This window comes from Chenopodium album, chromosome 4 (assembly GCF_948465745.1).
Source record: "Chenopodium album chromosome 4, dcCheAlbu1.1, whole genome shotgun sequence".
NCBI lineage: Eukaryota > Viridiplantae > Streptophyta > Magnoliopsida > Caryophyllales > Amaranthaceae > Chenopodium > Chenopodium album.
The window spans coordinates 76,164,145-76,189,223 of NC_137837.1; the positions used below are offsets into that span (position 1 = coordinate 76,164,145).

The window sequence follows — 25,079 nt, forward strand, 5'->3', positions numbered from 1 at the left end:
AACATTTCAATTTCCCCTTCAAATCAGAGTAGTTCATACACTTCCGTCTTGCTAAAGTGACCCCAAAATTGTTCAAAATTCTTCAAAATTCAAAAAAATTCAAAGAAATTCAACAAATTCAAAAAACCCAAACACTCTCACTCCATTTCATCAATCTACCTAGATCTCATTTCCGCCATTAAAGCTCTGATTCCTGCTCAAATTCATCTACATTCTTCAAATTCCCAGAAAAAGTTAAACGAAAATGATGGGGTCTCAAGGACCCAAATCCTCGAAATCCACAAAACCCACAACAACACCACCAGCACAATCTACAGTACCACCATCTTCATCTTCTCTCTCTTCTCACTTAGCAATGGTGGAATTGAAGCAAAGAATCCTCAATTCAATCTCCAAGTTATCAGACAGAGATACCCACCAGATCGCCATTGAAGAGCTCGAAACCCTCATTCAAACCCTTCAAAACGACGCCGTTCCAATGCTGTTAAACTGTCTCTTCGATTCTTCTTCCTCCGACCAATCAAAACCCTCCGTTAAGAAGGAATCAATTCGCCTTCTTGCCGCCGTTTGTGGGTCCCACCCTGATTCAACTGGGACCCACTTAGTGAAGATCATTGCTCACATTGCTAAGAGGTTGAGGGACCCAGATTCTGGGGTTAGAGAAGCTTGTAAAGATGCAATTGGGAATTTATCTGGGATTTATATAAAAGGGGAGAATTCTGAAAATGGGGTTGTTTCTTTGTTTGTGAGGCCTTTGTTTGAGGCAATGGGGGAGAATAATAAAGGGGTTCAAGTTGGAGCTGCAATGTGTTTGGGGAGAGTGGTTGATTGTGCTGTCAATCCGCAGCTTTCGTCGTTTCAGAAGCTTTGTCCTAGGGTTTGCAAGTACTTGAATAGTCCTAATTTCTTTGCGAAGTCTGCTCTCTTGCCTGTTGTTTCTAGCTTGTCTCAGGTCCGGTTTTCGCCTTCGAATTTCGGATTTTTATTGTGTTTTGATTATGTACTTGATATGTTATGAGCTTGTGTTTGTGTGATTGATGATCAATGCTTTGATATTTGGCTAATCTTGTGGGAATTGTTAGTGTGCAATGATTTTAGGAGTTTTGTTGGGTTTGATATAATTGAAAAAGTTATAGATAGGAAAGAGCAAAAGATGAGGAAAGAGAAGAATTCATGTTAGTTTGTGTTCTATACTTCTAGTGGTTGGAATGGTTACGGAAGGACTAAATGGTTTTTGAAGATTGATGATGCTGTGATTTTTATATATCTAGGAGGGATGCATGTGAGCTGATCATCTAAAAATAGGATGAAGAGGGGGTATTGAGAGTCAAGAAAAGGGTGCAACCAAATGAGAAATTTTTGTATTTGTATAGCAAGTTGCAAAGATATCATATTAAGAATATGAACCAAGCCTGTGTTTCCTGTTTTGCTAGTTCGCATAGCAAATTTTAATTAATCTTTGTATTGTTCAAGCTGTTAATTTGTAATATCTTTGGTTGCAAACTCCTTTTCAGGTAGGGGCTATAACACCCGCAAACTTAGACCCTTTACTGAAAAGCATTAATGATTGCCTCGCTAGCACAGATTGGGCTACCCGCAAGGCTGCTGCTGAGGCATTGATAGCACTGGCACTGCATTCAACTGACCTGGTTAAAAATGGAGCATCGTCAACCTTGACTGCTTTAGAGGCTTGTCGCTTTGACAAGGTAGCTTCATTGAACATTTACTAAAATTGCATTACTATCCTTGTTTATGTGGCTTTTAGTGGTTAATTTGTGTTACTCTGGATTTTGGTGTCCACAATGATGGAATATCGACACAAGGTTTTTGTTGTGTTTTGTTTCACCTAACTGATATAATCATTGACACTCTTGCTTTGAGCTGGTAGTGGAATGTATCAATCAGCATAAACTATGTTTGATGATTATATTGGTAACGTGTCAGTTAAATTATATCCTTGCTTCATACCTAAATCCATAATTGGTACTACGAGTAATGGTTCTTGCTGACCAATACAAAAACTTATCATCTTCTTTATGTAATGTGTTTTGGATCATTTGTGCCAAAACAAGAATTAATTTTGGACAGGAATGCCCTATTTAGCCTTCAATGTGAATGCATGAGATGCAGGGAATGGTTATATATTGATTATGAAATAGATGACATTGAACGATTGCCTACTGGAAGTTGTTAAATAGAACTGATGATTGGTTTGCCACTGGGATCTGTTTAACTCGTGTAAATTATGTATATATGAGGTGAACAAAGACTATCTGGCTTTTCGCTTACAAATTTACGATACCACCTGACCCTGAACCTTTCTCCCTTCTTTTATCTCTCATACTGGAACCGGGAACACTTGAATGCTATGTAACTGCTGGATCATAGTGGTTGCTTCCACCTTTTTTTTTTACTAATTGATTGATTTATTGGTCCTTTTTTTTTAGCTAGTTTAAAATCTTAGCTATAAGCCTATAACACCTGCAAGTGGTCCTTGCTGCTTGTGTAGTTTGAAAAGGTAAGCTGTAGGCGGTCTATTTCAGAGAGGTTGCCTATCTTTCTTCTTGACTGCTAGGATGAAACATTGCAGTAGTTGAAAATTACTGCTATAAAGTATTTTGTTTCTTTTGTTTTTGCAGCTATTGAAGTGAGTTTTTAATTTTTCTCTAGTTGTCATGTCAAGCTAGTTTGGAATGTCTGGATAAGTTGTTTCATGTTTTAAATTACATATAATTTATAATCTTATGATTGGATTTTCCATTAGATCCAACTTAATCAAGTGTTTAGGGAGGATATGAGTAATACAACTGTTGCATTTTTTTTTTGGTGGAATCATGTTGAACATTAAGGGATTAAAAGCTTGGGGTGGTCATGAGCTTTCCATGTCAAATCGGAAGAGCAAAGAACTTGCATAAAATCGGAAGAGCAAAGAACAAAAATAACGGAAATTTTTACTAAATTGATATATTTGAGCCTGGTCATGAGCTTTCCATGTCAAGCTTTGCTCCTTAATGGACATTATGCCAGCTTTTTACGGTATCCAGCTGAGAGCTTGAGTCAAATTCTGTAGAGCTGAGTTTTGACTGAGACAAGATCGAGTAGCTTATGAACAAGTTAAAGCCTAGGTTCCTCTCTCTCCTAATTGGATCAATGTTGCAATTGTTTCTGCACCGCAATTGTTTTGCTGTTGAATTCATTTTGTAGTGTTTGTAGCAGTGTTATGTAAGTTTTCTTTAATGAGATTTCACTGCATTCCGAATTTGACTCTATCCTTGTACCTTTATGTATATTTTTTTTTGCTCTTTTATAAGTTTTTGTATTTTTTAAAATCTTTTTTTTTTTTTTTTTGTAACACACTGCCATCTATTTTATCTTATATGACCAGATTAAGCCTGTTAGAGAGAGCATGACAGAAGCGCTACAGCATTGGAAGAAGCTGTCAGGAAAGGCTGTAGATGTGGCCTCGGACGATAGGAAAGGTAAAAAATTTTCATTGTACAGTTTTTTGTCGTCTTTAAGTGATCACATTTCTTTCATTGTAGTCTTAAAGTGATCACATTTTTTCATTGTGCTATTTTATGTGCTGATTACTTCTATCTGTTCTATGACAATTCTTTAGTCGCGGGAAATGATTTGCCAGATAATGATAAGCAGAAACATATGAAATCTGACCAGCGAAATGAAGAGTCTTCTCCCCGTGATTTGTCAAATAATGCCACATCATCTGATTCTGTTGGGAAAACAAAGAACGGGAACTATTCAGATAAAGCTGTTGGAATACTGAAGAAAAAGTTGCCTGCATTCTCTGATAAAAATTTGAATCCAGAATTCTTTCAAAAGCTTGAAAAAGGAGGTTCAGATGATTTGCCAGTAGAAGTTGTTGTTCCACGTAAATGTCTTAATCCCTCAAATGCTAATGGTGGAGAGGTAGAGATAAACTCAGGAGAAAACAAGGATAGCACAGATAAAATGCCTGCCAACATACCGTCTAGACAACGAGAAAATGATGGTTATATGCGAGTCAAATGTGTTGATGATGTGGTAAGTGGGAAAGATTTGAGACCTGGAACATCTGGCCTTGAAGATAGGGGTCTTAGTTTTTCTAAAGCTGATGGACAAACTGATGGATCTCTCATGAACGGTAAGGGAAATTGGCTGGCTATTCAGAGGCAGTTGCTGCAGTTAGAAAGACAACAGGCTCATGTGATGAATATGTTGCAGGTGCGTATTTTTATCTGCATATTTACTCTAGGTTATGGATCTGTTATAAACTTATGACTAAAGGTTATTTATATGTTAGGAGTTCATGGGTGGATCACACGACAGCATGGTGACTCTGGAGAATAGAGTACGGGGTCTGGAGAGGGTGGTTGAAGATATGGCTCATGATTTGTCCATATCATCAAGCAGGCGGGTTGGTAACTTTCGGTCAGGTTATGATGGATCTTCCAATCGTCCTGGCAGGTATAATGGCTACCTTGACTATGGAGGGAGGCTTCCATTTGGTGATCGGTTTACTGCTTCTGAAGGAGTGTCTCCAAGCATGAGGGGTAGGGCGGGACCTTGGAGATCTGAACATCAGGAGCCCTGGGACTTTCATTCATATGGTGCTTCTAAAAATGGTCAACCTGGTAATAGAATAGATGCTGGCAGCAATTCTGTTGATGGCAGATCTCCAAGATCCGAGCATGAGAATGAGCAGTTTAGTGCTCGTAGAGCTTGGGACAAAGGGACTGGAAATGTCAGACTTGGTGAAGGTCCCTCAGCAAGAAGTGTTTGGCAGGCTTCAAAGGATGAGGCTACGCTAGCTGCAATAAGAGGTGCTGGGGAAGACAGCACAACAGTAAGGCCAACAAGAGTAGCTGTCCGAGAACTGGAGGCAATGGGCTGTGACAATAATGAACCCGAACGTGATCCTGTTTGGACTTCTTGGAGCAATGCAATGGATGCTGTTCAAGTGGGTGATATGGATACGGCATATGCTGAGGTTGTATCAACAGGGGATGATTCTTTGCTTGTGAAGCTCATGGATAAATCTGGTCCTGTGTTTGATCAACTCTCCAATGAGGTGGCAGTTGAGGTTATGAATGCTATCATGCCATTCGTGGTGGAGCAGAACTTATATGATTTAAGTTTGTCTTGGGTTCAACAGGTATGGTTCAACCATTTCTTATATTGGCCCAATCTGAACTGCTTGTTTCTATATTCCACGTAAAAATCTTTTGCTTTTTCGATGCGATAGCGAGATTGATTGCTTGCTCCAATGGACATAAATATCTGTTGATAGATGTAGTATGGTGGTCTTCTCTGACTGTTTCCAAGTGTTTTGGTTAGAATTTGGTGATACTTTCCTAGTGCTAGAAACTGCTACTATCACTAGTACTATTCAAAATCAATGAGGATATTTAAGGATTGAGAAGAATAGTGGCAACAGAATGAGGTCATGAATGGGTGGAGAGAAGCTTGAATAGTGCAGTCACTGTTTTGTTGTTACTTTGATGGTCTGCTCAGACACACATTTCTTGTACTTTTAAAGGGAATGTATGTCATCTAGTTGGGATAACTATGTTAATAAACAGCGGGGAATAATTCTTGAATGTGGAGTTTTCTTAGGTCTTTAATGTGGAGTTTCTTAGGCCTTTAGAGGAGTAATTGTTGTTCCAATGTGTTGCTTGAGTACAGTATTTATTTCTGACAATGTTACAAATGGTGCATAACTTGGTTTTGAGGTTGGGGGTTTAATTGTCTTTAGGTCGGATGTATGATAGATAATGCCCAGTTGTGCAGCCAGAAAGTCACTTTTGCATAATCATTTAGTTTGATTTCAGGCAGTTTGGTTTTGATTTCTTCAACTTCTGTGTCTGGCTCATCTGTTTGCCATTCACTGTCTTCCTAGCTATACAGTAATCAATAACAAATGAATAAAGAGAGTTGGTGGAAAATGTTGTGTGCTCTTATTCTTAAAAAAAATGTGATGTGCTATCTGTCATTTGTTATTTTTTGATTTTGAACTTTTGCATTAGCAATGTCTTCAAATTTCTCAGCATGAAATTTCCTTGTGCTAATTGCACATTGATTTTTCCCTGCAGTTGCTGGATTTGGTTGTTGAAAATGGACCCGACATATTTAATATTCCTATTGAAGTGAAGAGGGACCTTTTGTTTAGTCTGCATGATGCTTCTTCTTCTATAGAGCTCCCTGAGGAATGGGAAGGAGCAACTCCAGATCAACTCATGCTGCAATTGGCTTCAGCCTGGGACATTGATCTCCAACAACCTGGGAGCTAGTAGCTAAAATAAGTTGGTAATTTGCATGTAGTCAAACATGTGGGTATTCTACCTGGTCATTTCCCAAAATTCTTTTATGAAGTTTAGTGATTAGATGCCATCATCCAGCAAAATTTCACCTTGGCAAAAGAGCTTGAGGTACCCACTAAACCGGAAAGCTTGTATTTTACTATCAAGTTTATCAACCATTGATGTGACTGATTGCAATTTCCATATAGTCATATTAATATGCACCTATTGTATCTTTTCACTTCTTACTCGTAATTTTTGGTTTTTAAAATGCATATATTGTGTTGGTTATTGTATAACTCCATGAATGGTGTTCACAGTTCAATGATATAAGAAATTATTGTAAAAAAATTGTTTCTTGTATTGCATTTGTCATTCTGAAATTGTTTGTTTTGATCTTGTTCAAATGTCAAATGCCTTTTGATTTTCTGAATTCGGTCTGATCACTGATTCACTGATGTCCTTGAAATTACATTCTGTTTTCATCATTGATCAGCTCAACTTTTCTCATCATTAGATGCTTACTTATCCTTGTTTAGAAGTAGGTTGTTAGTTTCTGCTGTTGTTTCTTTGTTATATTATGATCCAGACATGGATACCTGGGTGGTAACTGGTAAATCTAAAGCTATTTATGAATTGTACTTTGTTTTAGGAGAATCTGTGCAGTTCAGGTGCTAATATAACTCCCTCCAGTTTCTTTTAATGTACCCAGTTACTGTAGATTATTATTTCTAGGAAAGGGTGAGTGAATGTAAGAAAAATGTACATAAACTCATAAAGTAGAGAGAGTGCAAAAAAGTGGGTAGGTATTACAAAAAAGTGAATTAAGTAAGAGAAGGTGAAAAAGGTGTAATTATTGTAAAAAAGATGGTAAATTTTGATTGCCAAGAATAGAATAAAGGCCTTGTTTGGTTTGCTAAAAATTTTGTGGGAAGTCAAAATTCACATGAATTTCATTTTCACCCTCTTGTTTGGTTGACACAAAAAAGTGAAAATGGGGGCAATCAAAATTCATGGGAATTTTGACTTCCCACAAAACATGGGAATTCACTTACCTTACCCCCCTTGGTAAGTTGAAATTCCCATGGAAATTTATTGCCTCCATTTTTAACCAAACAAATTTGTTGAATTCCCATGATTTTGATGATGGAATTTATTTCCCACAAATTGAAATTTCATGGGAATTTACACTTCCCTAATGAACCAAACGACCCCAAAGTATAAGTTGGCAACATCAAATAAGATGCCTTAAAATGGAAAGTGGGTACATCGATAGAAGACATTCAGGAAATTTCTGTACAATTGTAGATTTGTAGGCATTGTAGCATAACCTAAAAAATCTAGCACCTGAAGATGTCATTGTGTCAGCTTTTTTTTCCTTCTTTTGCTGTGCCGTTGCCTAGCTGGTCACTCTCTCCCCCATCTTTTGCTTCATCATCGTCATCTCCTTCTTCATAATCCTCCAAGTTCACAGATTTTTCTGTAGATAGATATTCAAGTGCAATAACCACGTCACTGATGTAAGGGCGTGTGCTAGCTTCTTCTTGTAAACACATAGCTGCAATTCCTAGTGCTTGGTAGAGATTCTTCATTGGATAGTCACCCTCTAGTAAAGGGTCGGCCATTAAGTGAAACTTACTCTTGTCTTTGAACAAAGGCTGTGCCTGCAATCACAGAAATAGGTTGTGAATAATTTTCGCTCAGCTAGCTGGATAACAAGTTTGTAGCTGAACAATTGATAGTAATTGTAATATTAGTTGAACTTTGCTGTAAGTTCATATAACATAAAAGGCTTTATACCAATAGATGCAGGGACCTATTTTTGGCAATTTAATGAAGATACATTTTTATTTTAAATGGTATGCTAATTTGGATAGCTTTTCGTTATTAGACTTGAATTCCAATAAAATTTGCAGAAAACTTGTTACTCAAGAACTTCAAACTATACTCTGTGGTATTTGACCTAGTCAGTTACTAATAAATTAAAAGCTAGTTTTGAATTTTGATGCATTTCTTTGATGTATAACTTGTAGCATTGGTCGTAAGAATATAGCCTTTTGCTATTGTTTTCCTATCTCGTTAATCTCTTTGCTATTTCCTTGTGTGATTCCCTTTTTTTTAGTGCAACGGGTGTCTATTGGTATGTCTAAGTTTCCCTCTTTCGAATAGCTAGATGTCTTTGCTGCTTCTATTAACTAGTGAGTATTTACAACACATTGTTGTATGCTATACATAATGATAATTGCATTTGATAAAGATTCCAGTACTTGTTAGCCTGGCTCATCATCATTCCTAGATGATCTATAGCAGAGATTTATCAATAAAAATCACATCAAAGTAATGGTAATTATTTAACATTACCCAAAGCACTAGATTCTGCTCTTCACTTGATCTGTTAGTATCGATGACTCTCCTCCCGGAGATGATCTCAAGGAACACAACCCCGAAACTATAGACATCAGACTTTGTTGTCAGTTGGCCTGTTGATGCATATTCTGGGGCGCAGTAGCCATATGTTCCCATAACCCTTGTACTCACGTGGGTCTCGTTTCCTGTGGGGCCTAACTTTGCCAGGCCGAAATCTGAGAGCTTTGGGTTAAAATTTTTGTCTAGTAGTATGTTTGATGCTTTGAAGTCCCTGTAAATTACTGGCGGGTTAGCAATATCATGAAGGTACTCGAGACCTTTTGCTGCTCCTGCTGCAATCTTCATTCTGGTCTTCCAAGTTAACGGCTTCCTGTTTGGTTTTAGTTCTGTTAAAAAAAGGGGAAGCCAACAAACAGAAGAAATAATTTGGTAGGTCAGATAGGGAAAGGCAGCAAGCCAGCAACATTAAACATTCATTCTATGGTTCAGAGTTCAGACATTGGCATTACCAAGAAGGTGATCCTCAAGGGATCCGTTTTCCATAAACTCGTATGCTAAAAGTCTTTGAGGGCCTTCAGCACAATATCCTACCAAATTCACAAGGTAAGGATTGTGAAGAAGGCTCAACATCAAAACTTCTACAAGGAACTCTTTGTTCCCTTGGAATCCATTTCTATCTAGCTGTTTTACTGCGACAACCTGAATATATTTTTTGTCATTTTCATTTCGTTGCTGAACAGATGCACAAAGAAGGGGCGGGATAGAAAATGTATTACCTGCTTTAAGCTGTCTACGTATCCCTTGTGAACCGTACCAAAGCCACCCTCGCCGAGTAAATTCTCAGATCTAAAGTTGTTAGTTGCATCACATAGTTCCCTATAGGTGAATATCTTGGCGGTGATGTTCCCCTTTCCGTATTTAGCTATCTCTTCTTGAATGTATCTGTGCCTGCTGCTGTCTGATACAGAAAGAAAGAAAGTTCATAGACCTTATTAGCACATTCACAAACTATGATTTCTGATACAATGCTTGTGACTGTGTTAGACATGCCCCAAAATTTCATAGCCCAAAATGTTCATGCCTAGCATAATCATGCATAACAGCAGAAAATTTATGAAAGAGAAGCCATTTATCACCTGTTTTGAAAGATATGTTTGCGAATGACAATTTGGATTTGACTAATAGGATGTCCTTGACGCTAGCCTTTAAAGAGGCCCTTATTGATGCCATTTTTGATGCTCTTTTACTTGCGATTGATGGCTTAACAACAGGTTCACCACCGGTTTCCTCCGTTTCATTTTGCTGCTCTTCTGCAGGTACCTCTTTCTCATCATTATTTTTGGCTAGTGTTCCGCAACATGAAAAACAACTCATTGCTAGACAATGTCAAACAATGTATGGTAATGGAAATTATTCTCCGAGTCATCAACCGCAATGTTGGTGATAGGCAACGGGAGGTGGCGGTGAACCCCCACAGATCCTTAGAGGGGGAAGGGAAGGGAAAGGAAGGATCGAAAGGTTAAATTTCCGGTTTTCTCAGGGAAGAGAGAAGTTTTATTCCAGTAATTTTGTTGTTCTTCTGGTTTCTTCCTCCTCTCTTCCCTCGTTCCGCCCCTTCCCCAAGTTTGTCCCAACTTTGCAAACCCATACAAAAATGGATTCTGGAAAAACCACTGCCCTGATTTTTTGCAAATTTGCAGAATTGGAAAATCAAAGGCCTAAATTTTCTCAAAGTAATTATTTTACTCTTACCTGTTTTTAACGGCTTTTCAAGGTGTTGGTTAGATAATAGAATGAATACAGTTGTTTGAGATTTTCATAAGCAAATTAGTTGGAAAATGAAAAGGTTGGATCTCATCTGATGTCTATATTTAGCAATTTTTTTTCTTTCTTCCTGATATTAGAAAATACATATTTAAAATAAATGCGTGAGAAAAAAGTGGCTGAACTTCCTTCGGCCTACATTACATACATTTTTTTTTCCTCTCTTTTTAATTTTTCTATGCCCCTCTCATAGGAGTAGAAGGAGAGCCTTCAACCCCTGAGCCGACCTTGATTCTCACATATATTTTCTTCTTGGTTTCTTATACTCCGTATTTTATAGGTTGATCTACCAGTCTTAAAATTGAACAGTTTTGTTGATGGCGTAACATATGCAAAATCTTGGACACTGTTACCAATATTTTTACTCAGTATACCAAATTGGTCTTATTATGCATGACATGAAGCATTGAAACTGTTTTTAGCTGGGACTCCTTTCCTTCAGCTTGTAAAAATTTGTTCAAACAAAACAACTAAATATTTACTCAACAAGAAAGGATTACAAATTACAATGATGCTTCTAATTAAAGTCGATTGTAAGCACGTTTAATTCATTAAAAGTCCATTAATGGATAATCAACTAGTTTACTTGATTAAAATTTTAAAAAGTTGTACTAAAGAATTAGGATCAAATTCCATTTACATTATTGACATCAAAACGAACCTTGGCTTTGACTAATTGAGCTGCAGCTGAAGGTTTAAGGTGGATGGTGGTGATGGTGGTTGTATGGTATTGTGGGCTACGTTGTGTGTGCGATTATTTGGGCTGAGCAAGGAACTATAGTGGTTTAATTTGGAGTTGGTGGCTGGGCGGTTTGGAGTCGGTGGTTGCGGTTTTCGGGACTGCTGAAATGGAGGGTGGAAACGGAGTTGGGTGGTGGTGCGAGCTGGGTTGTGGCTGGAAAGGGAGGGTAAGGGGAGGATGGTCGGAAAGGGAGGTGGTGAGGAATGGTGGCCGGATTTAATGGAGGCGGTGAGGATGGTGGCCGAAAAATATGATATTTTTTATTTTTTAATTATTTTTGTTTTTTAATAATTAAAAAAATAATTAACCTATTAATAGATGACACGTGGCATCTAACTTATAAAAACCGGTCATCAACAGGTAATGGACCTTTAGATGAAGGGAGGGTATAAAGGTTGAATTTTTGAGGAATAAAATAAAGGTTGAAGTTTTAAGAGAAAAAAGTGCAAAGGTTGAATTTTTAATTTCCATTTTTTCATCTTATTGGTCTTATTATTCCCACATAAATTAAACATTCAAACAGGTGATATGGTCAACTGTGGTTGGCTGGTAGTCTAGTAGACTTGACGACTGGTACCAATGCCGTTGATTTCATTTTTGGTTTATAAGGCACTACAAATTTCTGAAATTTCGTCGGTAGAAATATATGGCTTTGTGTCATTGTGGCCCAACCCATTTTAGGTACTACAATCCAAAATAAGTTAGACTTGACATCAATTTGTATTTGATGCAAATGTGGACTACTTTAATTGGTTCACTAGATTAACTCCGTACGACGCACGGTTTTAAAATAAGAATTGAATTATAGACTTTTAATACGTAATGAATTATAGACTTTTAATACGTAATGAAACAAAATAACTTCCTCATTTTTTTAACTAATTTCTAATTAAATATGAATATACAATTCCCGAAAGTGCATAATTTTCATATTTAATTAAGAAATTTAAATTAAATTATATTATTAACTATTGTTAACAACTCTTAATAACTTAATAACATAATATGTGTAGAAAACCCAAAATGGAATATATGTTCAAAACTATGTTAAATAGGGTAGCTTTAAAAGGAAAAAAATATGACATCATCCTTGCATTTTGGAGGGAAAAAATTAAATAAAAAAGTGACACGTAGGCAATGATGACATCAACGGTTGTTATTTTAGTATATACAGATAGATATCATGAAGGTTTTTCGAGATATTATACCAACAACTAAAAACCAAAATTGCAGAATGCTTACTCAAGTAATTATCCCACATAAATCTTAATAAAAACTGTAGTGGATTTGTTTCAAACCAATCAATTAATTTAAATAATATTTGGATTAGTCACTAATTGACTCTTGATGCAATGATGATTGAACTGCATTTGATGGGGAGGACCGCGTGTTCAATCCTCTGCAACAACAATTGAGAGGGGAGTAGAACCTAATCACCCAGAACTGATCCCCGAATCCAAATTAGAGCAAAGAGTGGAAAAAAAAAGCAAAATGTAAGCAACTTTTGTTGACTTTGAAGAACATTGACTATTGCTGTTCTTTGAGATAAAGAAGCATAGTGTCAAGATCCATGAATCCCGATGAAATCATATTCAGACCTCTGTAACATCCTTAGCTTCTTCTAAAAAATCCTTGAATCCTCGGCTTCTAACTTAATCTTCTGTAATCATTAAAATGTCAGAAGCACTTCTGTGGGCTGTCACAAAAACAATTCTAGGACACATTGCTTCTTTTGCAGGTGATCTTACTTGCAGTTATGCTACTGAAGGGATTTTAGCAGCACAACGTGTTCGAAACGATCTGAAGAAGATCGAGAACAAGGTGATTGCTATTCGTGCAGTCCTGCATGATGCAGAGAAAAAACAGTATGACAGTGAAGCCATCAGAATCTGGCTGAAAGATCTGAAAACTGTTGTTTATGATATTGATGATCTCTTGGATGAAGTTGGGACTGATTTATTGCGGCGTAGAGTTAACAAAGGTCATGCTCTTCAGCAAGTCAGGTACTATCTTTCATCTTCAAATCCTGTTTTGAGTCATTTTTGTTGGAGTCAAAAGATTAGGGACCTTTTACATAGTTTTGATGACATAGCTGCTAATAGAAGGGATCTTGGATTGGATGACCATTATATTGTCGAAACACACGGTATTGAGAGGAATCCCTTAGATGCATTTGCTTATGTGAAGAAAACAGAAATCATTGGTAGGGATGAAGCTAAATGTGAAATTGTTAGACGTTTAGCGAGTAGTTGTGTAGGAGATGCTAGTAGGGTGGTTGTGCTTCCCATAGTTGGATTGGGAGGGATTGGGAAAACGGCGTTGGCTAAGCTTGTTTTCAATGATGAGTGGGTGACTAAGAACTTTGATGTTAAGTTGTGGGCTTGTGTCTCAGAAAATTTTGATCTGCAAAAGACAATAGAAGAAATACTGAGTTCTGTTAGTAATGAAAACACAGCCAACCTCAGCATAAGACAGTTACATGAAAGGCTTTCTGAGATATTAGATAGTCGAAAATATTTTCTTGTGCTTGATGATGTGTGGATTGAGGACATCAAAGTATGGCAAGACTTGGAAAATTTGTTAGCTATAGGGGGAAAGGGGAGTGTGATTTTGGTCACTACGCGAAGTGAAATGGTAGCATCTGTAGTTGGAAATGTTGAGCCATATTGTTTGGATAGTCTTTCTAATGATGTTTGTTGGTCCATATTCAAGCATTTGGCATTTAAGAGTGGTGAAGAGGAAAGATATCCTAATCTTGTTAGAATTGGGAAGAACATTGCTGTCAAGTGTGGCGGGGTTCCTCTAGCTGTCAAGGTACTTGCGAGTTTGTTACGTAGTGAGAGAGATGAAAAAGAATGGAGGCGGATTGCTGACAAAAATAACCTTGTGAACCTACATCCACAACACAATGACATCAAACAAGCTCTGAAAGTGAGCTATAACAAACTCCCATCTCATTTGAAAGCGTGTTTTGCTTATTGTTCTTTGTTTGTGAAGGATAAGAAGCTTAATCCACCAACAGTATCATGTTTGTGGAGTGCACTTGGCCTTCTGCAAGGGGGATTCAACGACGAAGAGTTGGAATCAGTCGGATACAAGTACTGTGAAGAACTGTTGTCAAGATCTCTTCTTCAGGATGCATTTATTGTGTTTACTGAAACTGTAAGTGAATTTAGAATGCATGATCTATTCCATGATTTGGCAACTGATATTGTTGGCCAAGAAATAGCTGTTGTAACTAGCAATCAGCTTAATGTTTCAGAGATATGCAGACATATAGTATGGGGATATGATGGAGGTGAAGTCTTGTCAGACAAGGGTGTTCCGAAAGAGCTACTCAGAGCAAAAAAGGCTCGAACATTCAGATTTAGCTATGCAATGGGTTATATTAGCAGGTCATTTATTGAAGGTATTATACACAACTTTACACACTTGCGTGTATTAGATTTTCACCAGAGTAGTTTTGAGGAGTTGCCGAGGTCAATTGGGAACCTGAAGCATCTCAGATATCTTGACCTGTCATATAATCCTGTCATCAAATTTCTTCCAAGTTCAATATGCAAGTTATTGAATCTACAGTCTTTGTTTCTTCCTGGTTGTGAGATGTTACAAGAGCTACCTAGGAATATCGATCAGTTGGTAAGCCTAAGGTACTTGTCTGTGACTACAAACCAAGAGAGCTTAACTAGCACCAAATTATGTGACTTAAATACTTTGGGGAGACTAGAATTGTATTCATGTAAAAGGTTAACATCACTATGGAATGGATCGTCTATTCAATTCCATAAATCCCTGGTTGAACTTCACATTGTAAACTGTCCTACATTGACTTGTCTTCCGGATAGCATGAAACACCTTATTTCCCTCGATACATTAGTCATCCGTGATTGTCAAGAGATCGATTTAGAGAAAGGAAGCAACCTATGTGGGCTTCAAAGCCTTCGAACCTTGGAAATTACCGGGGTTACAAAGCTAAAACATTTGCCTGATGGAATCCAATCTGCTGCAAAATCTCTTCAATATCTCTGGATTGATAGCTGTATAAGTTTAACAATGCTTCCAAATTGGTTGCAGATTTTCACCTCCCTTAGAAGAATTCAAATATACAGTTGCATAAATTTAGTAGCTATACCCGAGGGATTCAGTCAGCTGAATTGCTTGCAGAAGCTACTGATTAAGAACTGCCCCCATCTCAGTAAAAGATGTGCAAAATATACAGGCGAAGATTACTCTCATATTTCACATGTGCCTGAAGTTCTCCTTGATGAAATCCACATCAATGGAATTGATTCCGTCTGAATCAGGTTTTAATTCTAGTCTCATTGTTTTCATTAAGCTCATTGCATACTTTAGACTCCTTTTGTGTTGTGCATACTTTGAGTGATCAGAACGCAGATCAGAGTCATTCTACAATTAAGTATCATGAAAAATACTGTGGATTTATTCTTCTTTTAAAAAAGAGACTGGCTTTCATTTTGCTATGCTGGTGTTCTGACACCAAATTATATGGTCAAGTTTCGAGTTATACAATTGAGCATACCAAAATCATTATGATCAATTCTCTAATATATACATATATCCAGTCTTGGTCATTTATTTTCTTTATTATTGCGTCTTTTACCAGCACAGTCATGAAAGATTTCTACAGTTTTAATCAATTTTGGCATTCTGTTTTACTGACATAGACAGTTGCTGATGCAAGATCATAAACAAAACTAATTAGAATTTGTTTTGGCACGCCTTATTGGATTTAGATATCCATCACTCTTTCCGCAGTCTTAATCTTTTAATCTTATGCAAATCATTTAACCAATGTTCTTCAAAAAAAAAAAAAAAAAAAAAAAAAAACTTTTAACCAATGCACAACTGGTATTTCTGCAGTACGTGACAGATGAAGATATGTATAGAGTAATAATAAATAATATTGAAGATTTTTCAATCAACTTTGAATTGGATTGTTTAAGTGGAAACCCTTGAGGCAGAGTATAACACTCATTAGACCGAGGTTGATCAACTCAAACTAGTCCAATTAATCGTACAATACACATAACTTAAAATGGAAACTTTTCTTAAAACTTAAATGATAAACATCGAAGTGATCGAGGTTGTAATACAATTAATGAAAAAAGTATAGGTAAAATGGTAGTAGCAGAGTTGCTTGATATATCTTAGAGACAAAAACCTATACCGCCTACAGCAACACCGGCTAGATCATCAGAAGTGATGCAACTTAGTCCTTCACAGCAAGTGTATGGACCTCCTCCAGGACATAGTTGGCCTTTAGCTTGACATGATGGAACTGAAGACGACGGCCTTAAACCTTCTGATGTTGGAACTGAAAGCAAAGCATGATTCATAACAAGTCATAATTTAGATTATATATTAAAAAAATGAATAATGTAATAGGAGCTATATGTAGATATATATATGAAATAACACTTGAATACATTACTATGTATTTCATGAACTAAACTGATGGTTTTAGAGAGGAGAAACCTGATGTAGTAAGCAAAAGAATCGCGAACATCATAGCCATAACAGAGCATTTTATGTATACACTAGCCATTTGGATGTGTTTTAAGGATGAATAGATCATAGTATGTGAAAATGCACTTCAAATTTACTCACTATTTTGTTGAATGTTGTTATGATTAAAGGGTTCATCCAATGTTGGGTATTTATAACAATTTTACGTCATGTTATGATCAGTTGTAATATTAAACTGCATCATTATCTTCATCTTTGAGGGCTATGATTCCTGCTATGTACATTTGAAGCATATACATGACAACTAATTGCCAATCACTTAATTTTAATTAATTTAATAATCTAATGGATTATTAAGATGCATTAATTTCATGTTGTTGCCATGTCTTTTGGATTTTATTGGACTTTATTGAGATCTCTAGAAAAGTAAAAGATAAGGAAAAAAAATATCATAATATTAGATGTCTCCTGTCTCAAAAGTAAGTCAACTTAGGAATGAAAATAAAAAGAAATTTCTCAGTAACAAGTAATTCCCTCTAAAAGTTCAACTCAATTACTATAAACTCTTGTTTGTGATGGTGTGTAAGAAAAAAGTAAAAGGTGGGTGAGTGTAAGAAAAATGAAAAGGTGGATAAATATGATAAAACGTTTAAAAGGGTGTAAACTGTAAGTAAATGGTGTGGGAGTAGTAAGGATAAGATAGTAAAAGGAGTTTTTAAAACTCTATAAACCTTACTAAAAGCGAATATGAAATGAGACAATATGTTATTATTTGGCTAATACTATAGTATAATTGAAATTTAAAACGACTCAAAATAAAAAGAGATAAGTCAAACTGTTGGAAACAGCTAGAGGACGGAGGAATTGAAGTAGATTTTATTTTTCTCTAGTAAATTCATTTCCACAATTGGCATTAGTATAAAAAATATACTAAAAAAGGCTAAGAATATAGCCAAACACATTTTAAAAACCTTTCAATTAAACACCCCTTACATGCAAAGCATAACAAAGTATCCCAAAATGATCATATACAATCATGGCCTAACAAATTTCTTAATTATTGAGTAGAATACAATATTAATTAAATAAATCAATTAATTTGGTCATGAGATATTGTGAATCATGAGATCAAAAGACATGGAAGCACGCAACAAACACGAAAATGGCAAGTCACTAGGAGCACCTGCGCAAGCTTTATATGCCAATTATAGAAATCAATCTAACACCTACCACAAAGTGAAGACATTACAATAAGTTGTCACACAAATATACTAATAAAAATAAATATTTTTAGCGTGTTAGGGAGTACTATAAATATTGAAACGGTGAGCCGAAGAAGCAGCAACAAACATTAGAATCAAATACATAGTACATACAACAGTACTTAGCATCTTAGATCACACAAATGGGGAAAGCTTCTTCCATCAACTTCGTTGTTGCGGCCATTATGTTAATGGCTTGCATTCATACTATATCAGGTATGTATCGCCATTTTACCTTAATATGACATTTTTATATTAATTTTAACGAGTGCAACTAGGCGCATAGCTGCTATTGATTTAGAATGTATATAAGAGGGTTAACTGGTAAATTCACAATTTTTTTTTTTTGAGTTTTTATCGTTTTGGTGGTACTTTTAATGTACCATTATACTTACAGTGGTATTTTTAATATACTATTATACATGTAATTTATACTATTAGAGTATAGGTTGTTTTAATAGTACTATATATAGCCATTATAGATAACAGTGATACAATATTTGTACCACTAGAAAGAAAAAAAATTCATCACTCTTTTGTCTTGTAGCTGCTATTTACATAACATGTAAATAGCAACTATGCGCCAATACTTAACCAATTTTAACAACATTTTTTACATATATAAAAGTTAAATATTTATATGTAATATATTGTTGGATTGGTTTCATTATATATTTCAAAGTATAATTAATTTTAAAATTTTTAATTAATTATTGTATAGATTAATTGATGGTCAAAGTGGTTTAATTTGTTAGAAAGTATGAAGGGAAAATACCGTATAACCTTGTATTTTATGCGTGTTTTTCTTGTATAATCCTGACTTTTACACTACTGCATGAGGTAACCTTAAACTTGTAAAAACTCATTAAATTGGATGAAAAACATAACTCCTTGAATTAATTTCATAATTTTTTTTGAAAGAATTTAATTGCATTATTTTTAAAATAAATGGTTCAAATGGACCCTTTTAACAACTCGGGTCTATTCTATTCAGATTATTTTCAGTTCAATTCAGCTTTTAATTTCCTTCTCTCATAAAATGTTTAGTTTAGTTTAGTTCAATCAATCAGAACAGACCCTTAATCTTCCTAACTACTCTTCCTTCCTATTCCTAATACACATTTGGTTCCCCCCCTAATTTATTTACATATATCACTAGGCGAAAAAACCATTTGGGCACCGGTTCAAAACCCCCTTATGCCACCGGTTTTGAACCGGTGGTCATTTGGGGGGTGGCAATAGTCAGATACAAAGCCACCGATTCAAAACCGGTGGCAAAAACAAGTATTGCCACCGGTTAACCGGTGGCAAAAATAACTTTCCCGCTTTTTTTAAAAGGGTTATTGGCACCGGTTCCTGTTCAAAACCGGTGCCAATAATGGCCAAAAAAAATAATTTTTTTTTTTTTTTTTTTTTTTTTTTGCATTTTTTTCACTTAAATTGATAAATAAACACTAACATATGTATAAACTTACATATTTTCACAAAAAATGCTGTGATATTACAATTTTTGTCTAAAAAATTAAAATAACACTATAGTCTGCATGATATGAACAAATGCAAATTTATCAGACCAACATACTACCAGAAAACTATCCTTAATTAACTACTTTAATACTTACAATAACCCAGTTTATATTACAAAAAACCTTCAAATGTAGACAATTGTTTCCAATGGCAAATAGAGATTCATCGGTGATAAAGGTTCCGCCAATGTTGAGGTGCTGCAAAGAAGTAGCTCTTGAGACCTATAACCAAATGCATTCATTGGGTTTGGCTTTATACAAACTAAGTACACTGTTAGAACATTGTTCAAGCAAACTAAGTACACTGTTGCAGATCAGAGCCTTCTTTCAGTATTCATTGAGTTTAGCTTTATATAAACTAAACTTTATATTAAGCTCAGTCAAGAAGGATCATGCAATTTTAACAATAAAATAATCAGATTTATTTTGTTACTCCATCCAATCATATGAGTTTAGAGTAATTCCAACAACACAAAAACATACAAGTATATTTAAAGAAGAAAAAAAAAAAAATCAAACTCTGTTTGAAAGATTCAATTATTGTCCAAAACAAAGAATTAGATAAATAAAATAATACGAATTTTAAGCATGAAATAATAAAGAAATTAAAAACTGGTCATACATGTCAAGTTCCTTGAGAGAGAAGGCAAGATGAACAAGGCAAGAAGTAGAGGCATCATCCATTTTACATCCAGAAAAGCTCAAACTTCGCCTCCTTCCCATTGATTGCTTCACCCCTTCCCTCAATTTCTTACACACACACCAACTTGCCCTTCATTTACATACATAAACATGTTAGAAAATAAAAAATATTCAAAAGTCGTAAGTGGAAATTAATTCCTCTGCCGACAACAACCAGGATTTAATTGTCACGTTACTAGTTACTAATGCGTATCTTAAATTTAAATTACACAATTAACGTGACAATAAAAATAAAAAATACTTACTGAGCTAAATCAGTGAAAGAAGAGAAAAGGAGGAATATATGAGACAGAAGATCAGTTGGAAGCTTTTCAATTTCGGATTCTTCAATATCCATTATTTCACCCATTTCTGATATTCTCATCAATAATAATCAGCAGGAGAAGATTCTAGAGAGAATAAATGAAAAAAGAGAGATAAAATGAATTGTTGGATTATAATTTTAATTTATAAAAATGAAAATCTAGGCACGGCTTGATAAATTGGCTCTCTCCAAAGGCATACAAACCAAAATTTTGGAGTGCAAAAAGCAATACTCACACGGAGCATGCATGGGGACAGAATTGAAACAAATAGTACAGGCTCACTGCCATACTTAAAACGTTAAAACCCAATTCTTGGAGTGCAAAAAACAATTCACATGCAAGTGCGTTGTAGCCCCCGTAATCATATGAATTTATATCCAAAATTATTAACAAAATCACATTAGATACTACTATACTCACAAAACCATTACAAGAAGAAACACCAAATCACAGGCTACATATATATAATTAAGAAAACACGTGCTAGAGACGTTAGGAAAATGGGGAAACATATACGGAGTACATATAACTAAGATGTGAAATAGCCTATAATTTGAGCAAAAATGATGCATCTATGAAGCTTGAGAAATAAACATATACGGAGTACATAAATTCAAATGCTGAAAGATAGAGCTAAACTCGGATAATTACCAGAAGCAACCATTGCTTTAGGACCCAGCTCTTCAAAAAACTCAGCTTCTGGACCCTTTTCAAGGACAGTGTGACAATACCTCTGAAACAAAAAGTAAACAAATGCTCTCCCATTAATACAATTAATCTGATTATCCAAATCCCTAAAAAAACTAAATTATGTGATTCATACCACGATTTAGATATTCAAGGTCGCGGCAGAACAGGGCAAGGAATGGAGATTTTGATTAACAGGAAAAATAGATAAAAAAAAATCAACCAAATGAAGACATTAATTAATATACCCACAGTCAATTTAACACATTCATATAGCTTAATCAATCGATGTTTACGAAGCCAATTTCAACAAGTAAATAACCTAATTGTCCAAACAAATTACAGTCAATATAAAGTTGACCGCTGGTAGCCCCCACAGCCACCACGCCTAACCAACCACATAAACCCACCACATGCACCACCTAAACCCAAACACACAACCTCAACCCACCCCTACCCGAACCCACACACCAGACCGACCACCATAACCCACCCTAAGTCCCTAACCCAAACCCACACACCAGACCGACCACCCTAACCCACCAGATCCACCACCTTAACCCACCCTAAACCCACCAGGTCCCGCCTTAATCCACCAGATCCACCACCTCAACCTACCCTAACCCTAACCTGAACCCACCTTAACCAACTAAATTCATACAGAACAATGGAACAACTCCTCATTTATCTTAATTATCATTCAGAAAACAGATAATTTCATACTTCATACACAATCATGAATATTTCTTTCCTGAATTCAATCAATTATTCTACCAAATAAATTAAACCCAAAACGCAAAAAAATCAAGGCATTTAACCTGAATAATTGGACCAAAACGCAAAGCCAAAGAACCCGGAAACCCTAACATCAAATTTCTGATTTTTGAATCGATAATTGATTCAAGTTTGTTGTTGTTGTATTTGGTTCAAATTGAAGACGGCAGCGGCGGTGGTGTTGGCCAATTGATGCTTGCATGGTTCGAATTGGCGGCGGCGTTGGTGGTTGTGCGAGGGAAAATGAAAGAGAGAAATAGAGAGCTGAGAGGAGAGTGAATGCGAGGTGGGATGGATAGATAGACAGAGAGCTGAGAGGAGAGTGCGCCGGCGAGGTGGATTGGACGGCGGCACGGCCGGAGAGGAAAGAGAGAGAGAAGAGGGAGATCTAGTTGAGGAGAGAGGAGAAAGAAGAGAGAGAAAGCTAGGTCGAGGGTCGAGGAAAGAGAAAGATAATGCGGAAAGAGAGAGAAAATAGAGGGGCGTTTTTTGTTTTTATTTTTTACTATTGCCACCGGTTTTGAACCGGTGGGATTAACATTTTCCCTACCGGTAATCCCACCGGTTCGGTTTGAATCGGTGGCAATAATCTTCCCTCAAAATCCAGCCGAATTTTCTCCTTCTTTTTCCCACCGGTTTTAAAAAACCGGTGGCCATTGATCGGTGCCAATGACTATTTTTCTACTAGTGTATGTTTTAACTATTAATGGTGTTAGTTTATCTATCCATGTAAATGATGTTATGCTAGTTCGTTTAGGTTTATCTTAGGAAGTAGTGCAAAATACTTTGTATATCACTATGTTACTTTGGACTCGAGAATTATATGTCCCACATGGCGGGTATATGTAGAGTGTTTGACTTGACTATTTTGTGAATTTTTTTCATGATTTTGATCTAAAATGAAGTGTCTAAAGTAGTAAAGTGTCCTACCCATAGATGTTAGAGAGGGCCTGAAACGAATATTATTTAAGGTGAAATGAAGAGTCTGAATAACACATCATTGTTATATACAAGTACATATATATAATGTTCGATTTCATGTTTTCAGTACTTCCAGTTCCAACCTTGGCGGCAAATTACAAGTCCGCCAGATACTATGAGCAGCCACCACCACCAAGGCCGTCGCCCATGTGTAGGAACGTAACCGAACTGTGTTTAGCTTATGGCGATTACACTTGTTGCAAAGGATTAAATTGCATTTTGGGGGATCCAATCCTTCCTGCTGGTGTAGGTTCATGTTTACCTTTAGGCGAACAACCACCATCAACTGATGAGTGTCGGAGAATTAATCATCTATGTGAGCCTTACGGTCAGTATAAATGTTGTGACGGAATGAGCTGCGTCGATACTCGTACGCTGCCTCCGGTTGCTGGTGTTAACACCCAAGAGCTTGAGCTTCCACCTGGTGTTGGAGTTTGCGAGCCCTTAAAGTTGTAAATATTGTTATGCCTCTCTATCCTAGCTTATTATTTCAGCATGTTTGCGTTTATTGTTTTAATTGAATTTCTTTTAATTTGCTTTTTTATTGTATCATTTGATTTTTTTTTTGAAGCAGTATCATTTGATTTATTATTGTTTTTTAAACATTAAAGTATTACTTCGTTTGTAACATTTAGATTTGATCTCTATCTAAAAACTCAATTTTGATTTGATTAATACTCTCTCCGTTTTTTTTTAAGTGCCTCATACCATTGAGCACATAGTTTTAGGCAAAAGAATAAAATAATATATGAATGGATATGATTAGGAATAAAAAATTTAAAAAAGTAAGAGAGAAATATGAATGAGGACCACTAGAAATAATATGGGAGGGACAAAATATTACGAAGTATTAGTATAAAATAGTAGTGGGTGGGAAAGGAAGAGAGAAATTAAATAATATAAGTAGTATTCTCTCCGACCCATAACACATGAGAGGACGTTGGACTTTTTTTTTTTTTTTTTTTTTTTTTTTTTTTTTTTTTTTAATTCATACATTTCGTTTTGACCATAATTTTTTTTCTAACATAATAAAAATATATTTTATCATAAAATATGTTGATAGATGTGTTTTAATTAATATAAAGTTTCATGATCTAATTTTAAAAATAATTTTTATTAATATATAATTATATAAAAATAAAGTAAAACTAGTGCATTGACATGTGTGCAATGTTTGATTGTGTCATATATTAAGTGACAAACGGAGTATAATGTAAGTAAAGTTTCCACTTTTGGTACTTTAAAAAAGCGGACTGGTACACTAAGTAAATAGAATGGGTTGATGTTTTTTAATTCATCAGAAGACTTAAAACCATAAAATCAAATGTTTGTTTGACCATTTCATCTAATCATCTTCAAACTAATTGGCTATATATATTATTTATAATCAAACATAAGCGTTAATGTTGTACATAGTCAATAACAGGAACATGAAAAGAAAATAAGGAAGTAAGCAATAAAAAGAAGAGAGTTTCTATTGGTGTATTGCTTCAAATTAGGCAAAAAATTAGTTGGAGTTTGTAATTGTGGTTATAAAAGCGGCTAGAAATTGGGAGTTAGTGATTAGTGTTCGAGTTATATCCGCTAGTGGCAAGGGCGGAGCAAGGGGGGCTGGTGGAGGCCCGACCCCCGTGACCCGACTGACGATTCTTGTATTATGTCAAAGCTGGCCCCTTAAGATACTAGAATATAGATTAAATATTAACTTAATTTCATTGTTGTTAGTCATAGTAGATGAGTGAACTTCACATTTTACATCAAATGTAATACGAAGTATATAATAGTGCACAAGCATAAATTTTGCAATGAAACATAATTATAATACAATTCTATTTAATAATACGAAGTATATGAATTTCGGCCCTAATTAAGTTTAAAAACAAAGTTGGCTTCGCCCCTAGCTAGTGGAGTATAGTTAAGCATTTTGTTGATCATGTGATTTTGCTCCCATTATATAGTTTTAGTTTGTTATCATCTTTGGCAATGTATAATGCCTTGTATTTTCGTGAATTAGTGTGGAGAAATGAATCAATATAGGGTCTGTTCACTTTAGCTTAATTTCAGTTCACTTTAGTTCAGCTCCGTTCAGTTCAGTTCAGTTTAGTAAATGTGAACATACCCTTAGT

General features: G+C 35.7%; 3 protein-coding genes across 5 annotated transcripts; 2 read left to right on the forward strand and 1 right to left on the reverse strand.

Moving 5' to 3' along the window:
- LOC145629370 (microtubule-associated protein TORTIFOLIA1-like) lies at nucleotides 1-6,689 on the forward strand. Its single transcript, XM_081681953.1, has 6 exons — nucleotides 1-952; nucleotides 1,515-1,706; nucleotides 3,386-3,479; nucleotides 3,620-4,221; nucleotides 4,301-5,152; nucleotides 6,090-6,689. The coding sequence occupies exons 1-6, from the start codon at nucleotides 245-247 to the stop codon at nucleotides 6,285-6,287; spliced, it is 2,646 nt and encodes an 881-aa protein (XP_081538079.1). The 5' UTR covers nucleotides 1-244; the 3' UTR covers nucleotides 6,288-6,689.
- Nucleotides 6,690-7,660: 971 nt separating this feature from the next.
- LOC145628209 (putative serine/threonine-protein kinase PBL23) lies at nucleotides 7,661-10,418 on the reverse strand. The gene is made up of 5 exons (XM_081680517.1): nucleotides 9,800-10,418; nucleotides 9,440-9,621; nucleotides 9,173-9,362; nucleotides 8,658-9,049; nucleotides 7,661-7,960 (listed from the first exon to the last, which is right to left on the reverse strand). The coding sequence occupies exons 1-5, from the start codon at nucleotides 10,035-10,037 to the stop codon at nucleotides 7,661-7,663; spliced, it is 1,302 nt and encodes a 433-aa protein (XP_081536643.1). The 5' UTR covers nucleotides 10,038-10,418.
- A 2,241-nt stretch (nucleotides 10,419-12,659) lies between these two features.
- On the forward strand, nucleotides 12,660-23,215 carry LOC145629371 (putative disease resistance protein RGA3). 3 transcript variants are annotated; one of them, XM_081681956.1, is made up of 2 exons: nucleotides 12,660-14,391; nucleotides 14,492-14,641. In XM_081681956.1, the coding sequence occupies exons 1-2, from the start codon at nucleotides 12,904-12,906 to the stop codon at nucleotides 14,507-14,509; spliced, it is 1,506 nt and encodes a 501-aa protein (XP_081538082.1). In that variant the 5' UTR covers nucleotides 12,660-12,903; the 3' UTR covers nucleotides 14,510-14,641. The 3 variants fall into 3 exon arrangements, with proteins under 3 accessions (XP_081538082.1, XP_081538081.1, XP_081538080.1); XM_081681955.1 differs by adding an exon at nucleotides 15,304-15,453 and having other exon boundaries at nucleotides 12,662-14,638; XM_081681954.1 differs by adding an exon at nucleotides 23,021-23,215 and having other exon boundaries at nucleotides 12,666-15,533.
- The last annotated feature ends 1,864 nt before the right edge of the window (nucleotides 23,216-25,079 follow it).

Excerpts from the sequence above, each read along its gene's own strand:
- LOC145629370 (XM_081681953.1), top strand. The coding sequence starts at position 245 with ATGATGGGGTCTCAAGGACCCAAATCCTCGAAATCCACAAAACCCACA. Across the intron at positions 1,707-3,385 it reads AGGCTTGTCGCTTTGACAAG|ATTAAGCCTGTTAGAGAGAG; the intron begins GTAGCTTCATTG and ends TTATATGACCAG. Across the intron at positions 5,153-6,089 it reads GTTTGTCTTGGGTTCAACAG|TTGCTGGATTTGGTTGTTGA; the intron begins GTATGGTTCAAC and ends TTTTCCCTGCAG.
- LOC145628209 (XM_081680517.1), bottom strand. The coding sequence starts at position 10,037 with ATGAGTTGTTTTTCATGTTGCGGAACACTAGCCAAAAATAATGATGAG. Across the intron at positions 9,050-9,172 it reads CCTTGAGGATCACCTTCTTG|AACTAAAACCAAACAGGAAG; the intron begins GTAATGCCAATG and ends TTTTTTTAACAG. Across the intron at positions 7,961-8,657 it reads AGCAGAATCTAGTGCTTTGG|GCACAGCCTTTGTTCAAAGA; the intron begins GTAATGTTAAAT and ends CTGTGATTGCAG.
- LOC145629371 (XM_081681954.1), top strand. The coding sequence starts at position 12,904 with ATGTCAGAAGCACTTCTGTGGGCTGTCACAAAAACAATTCTAGGACAC.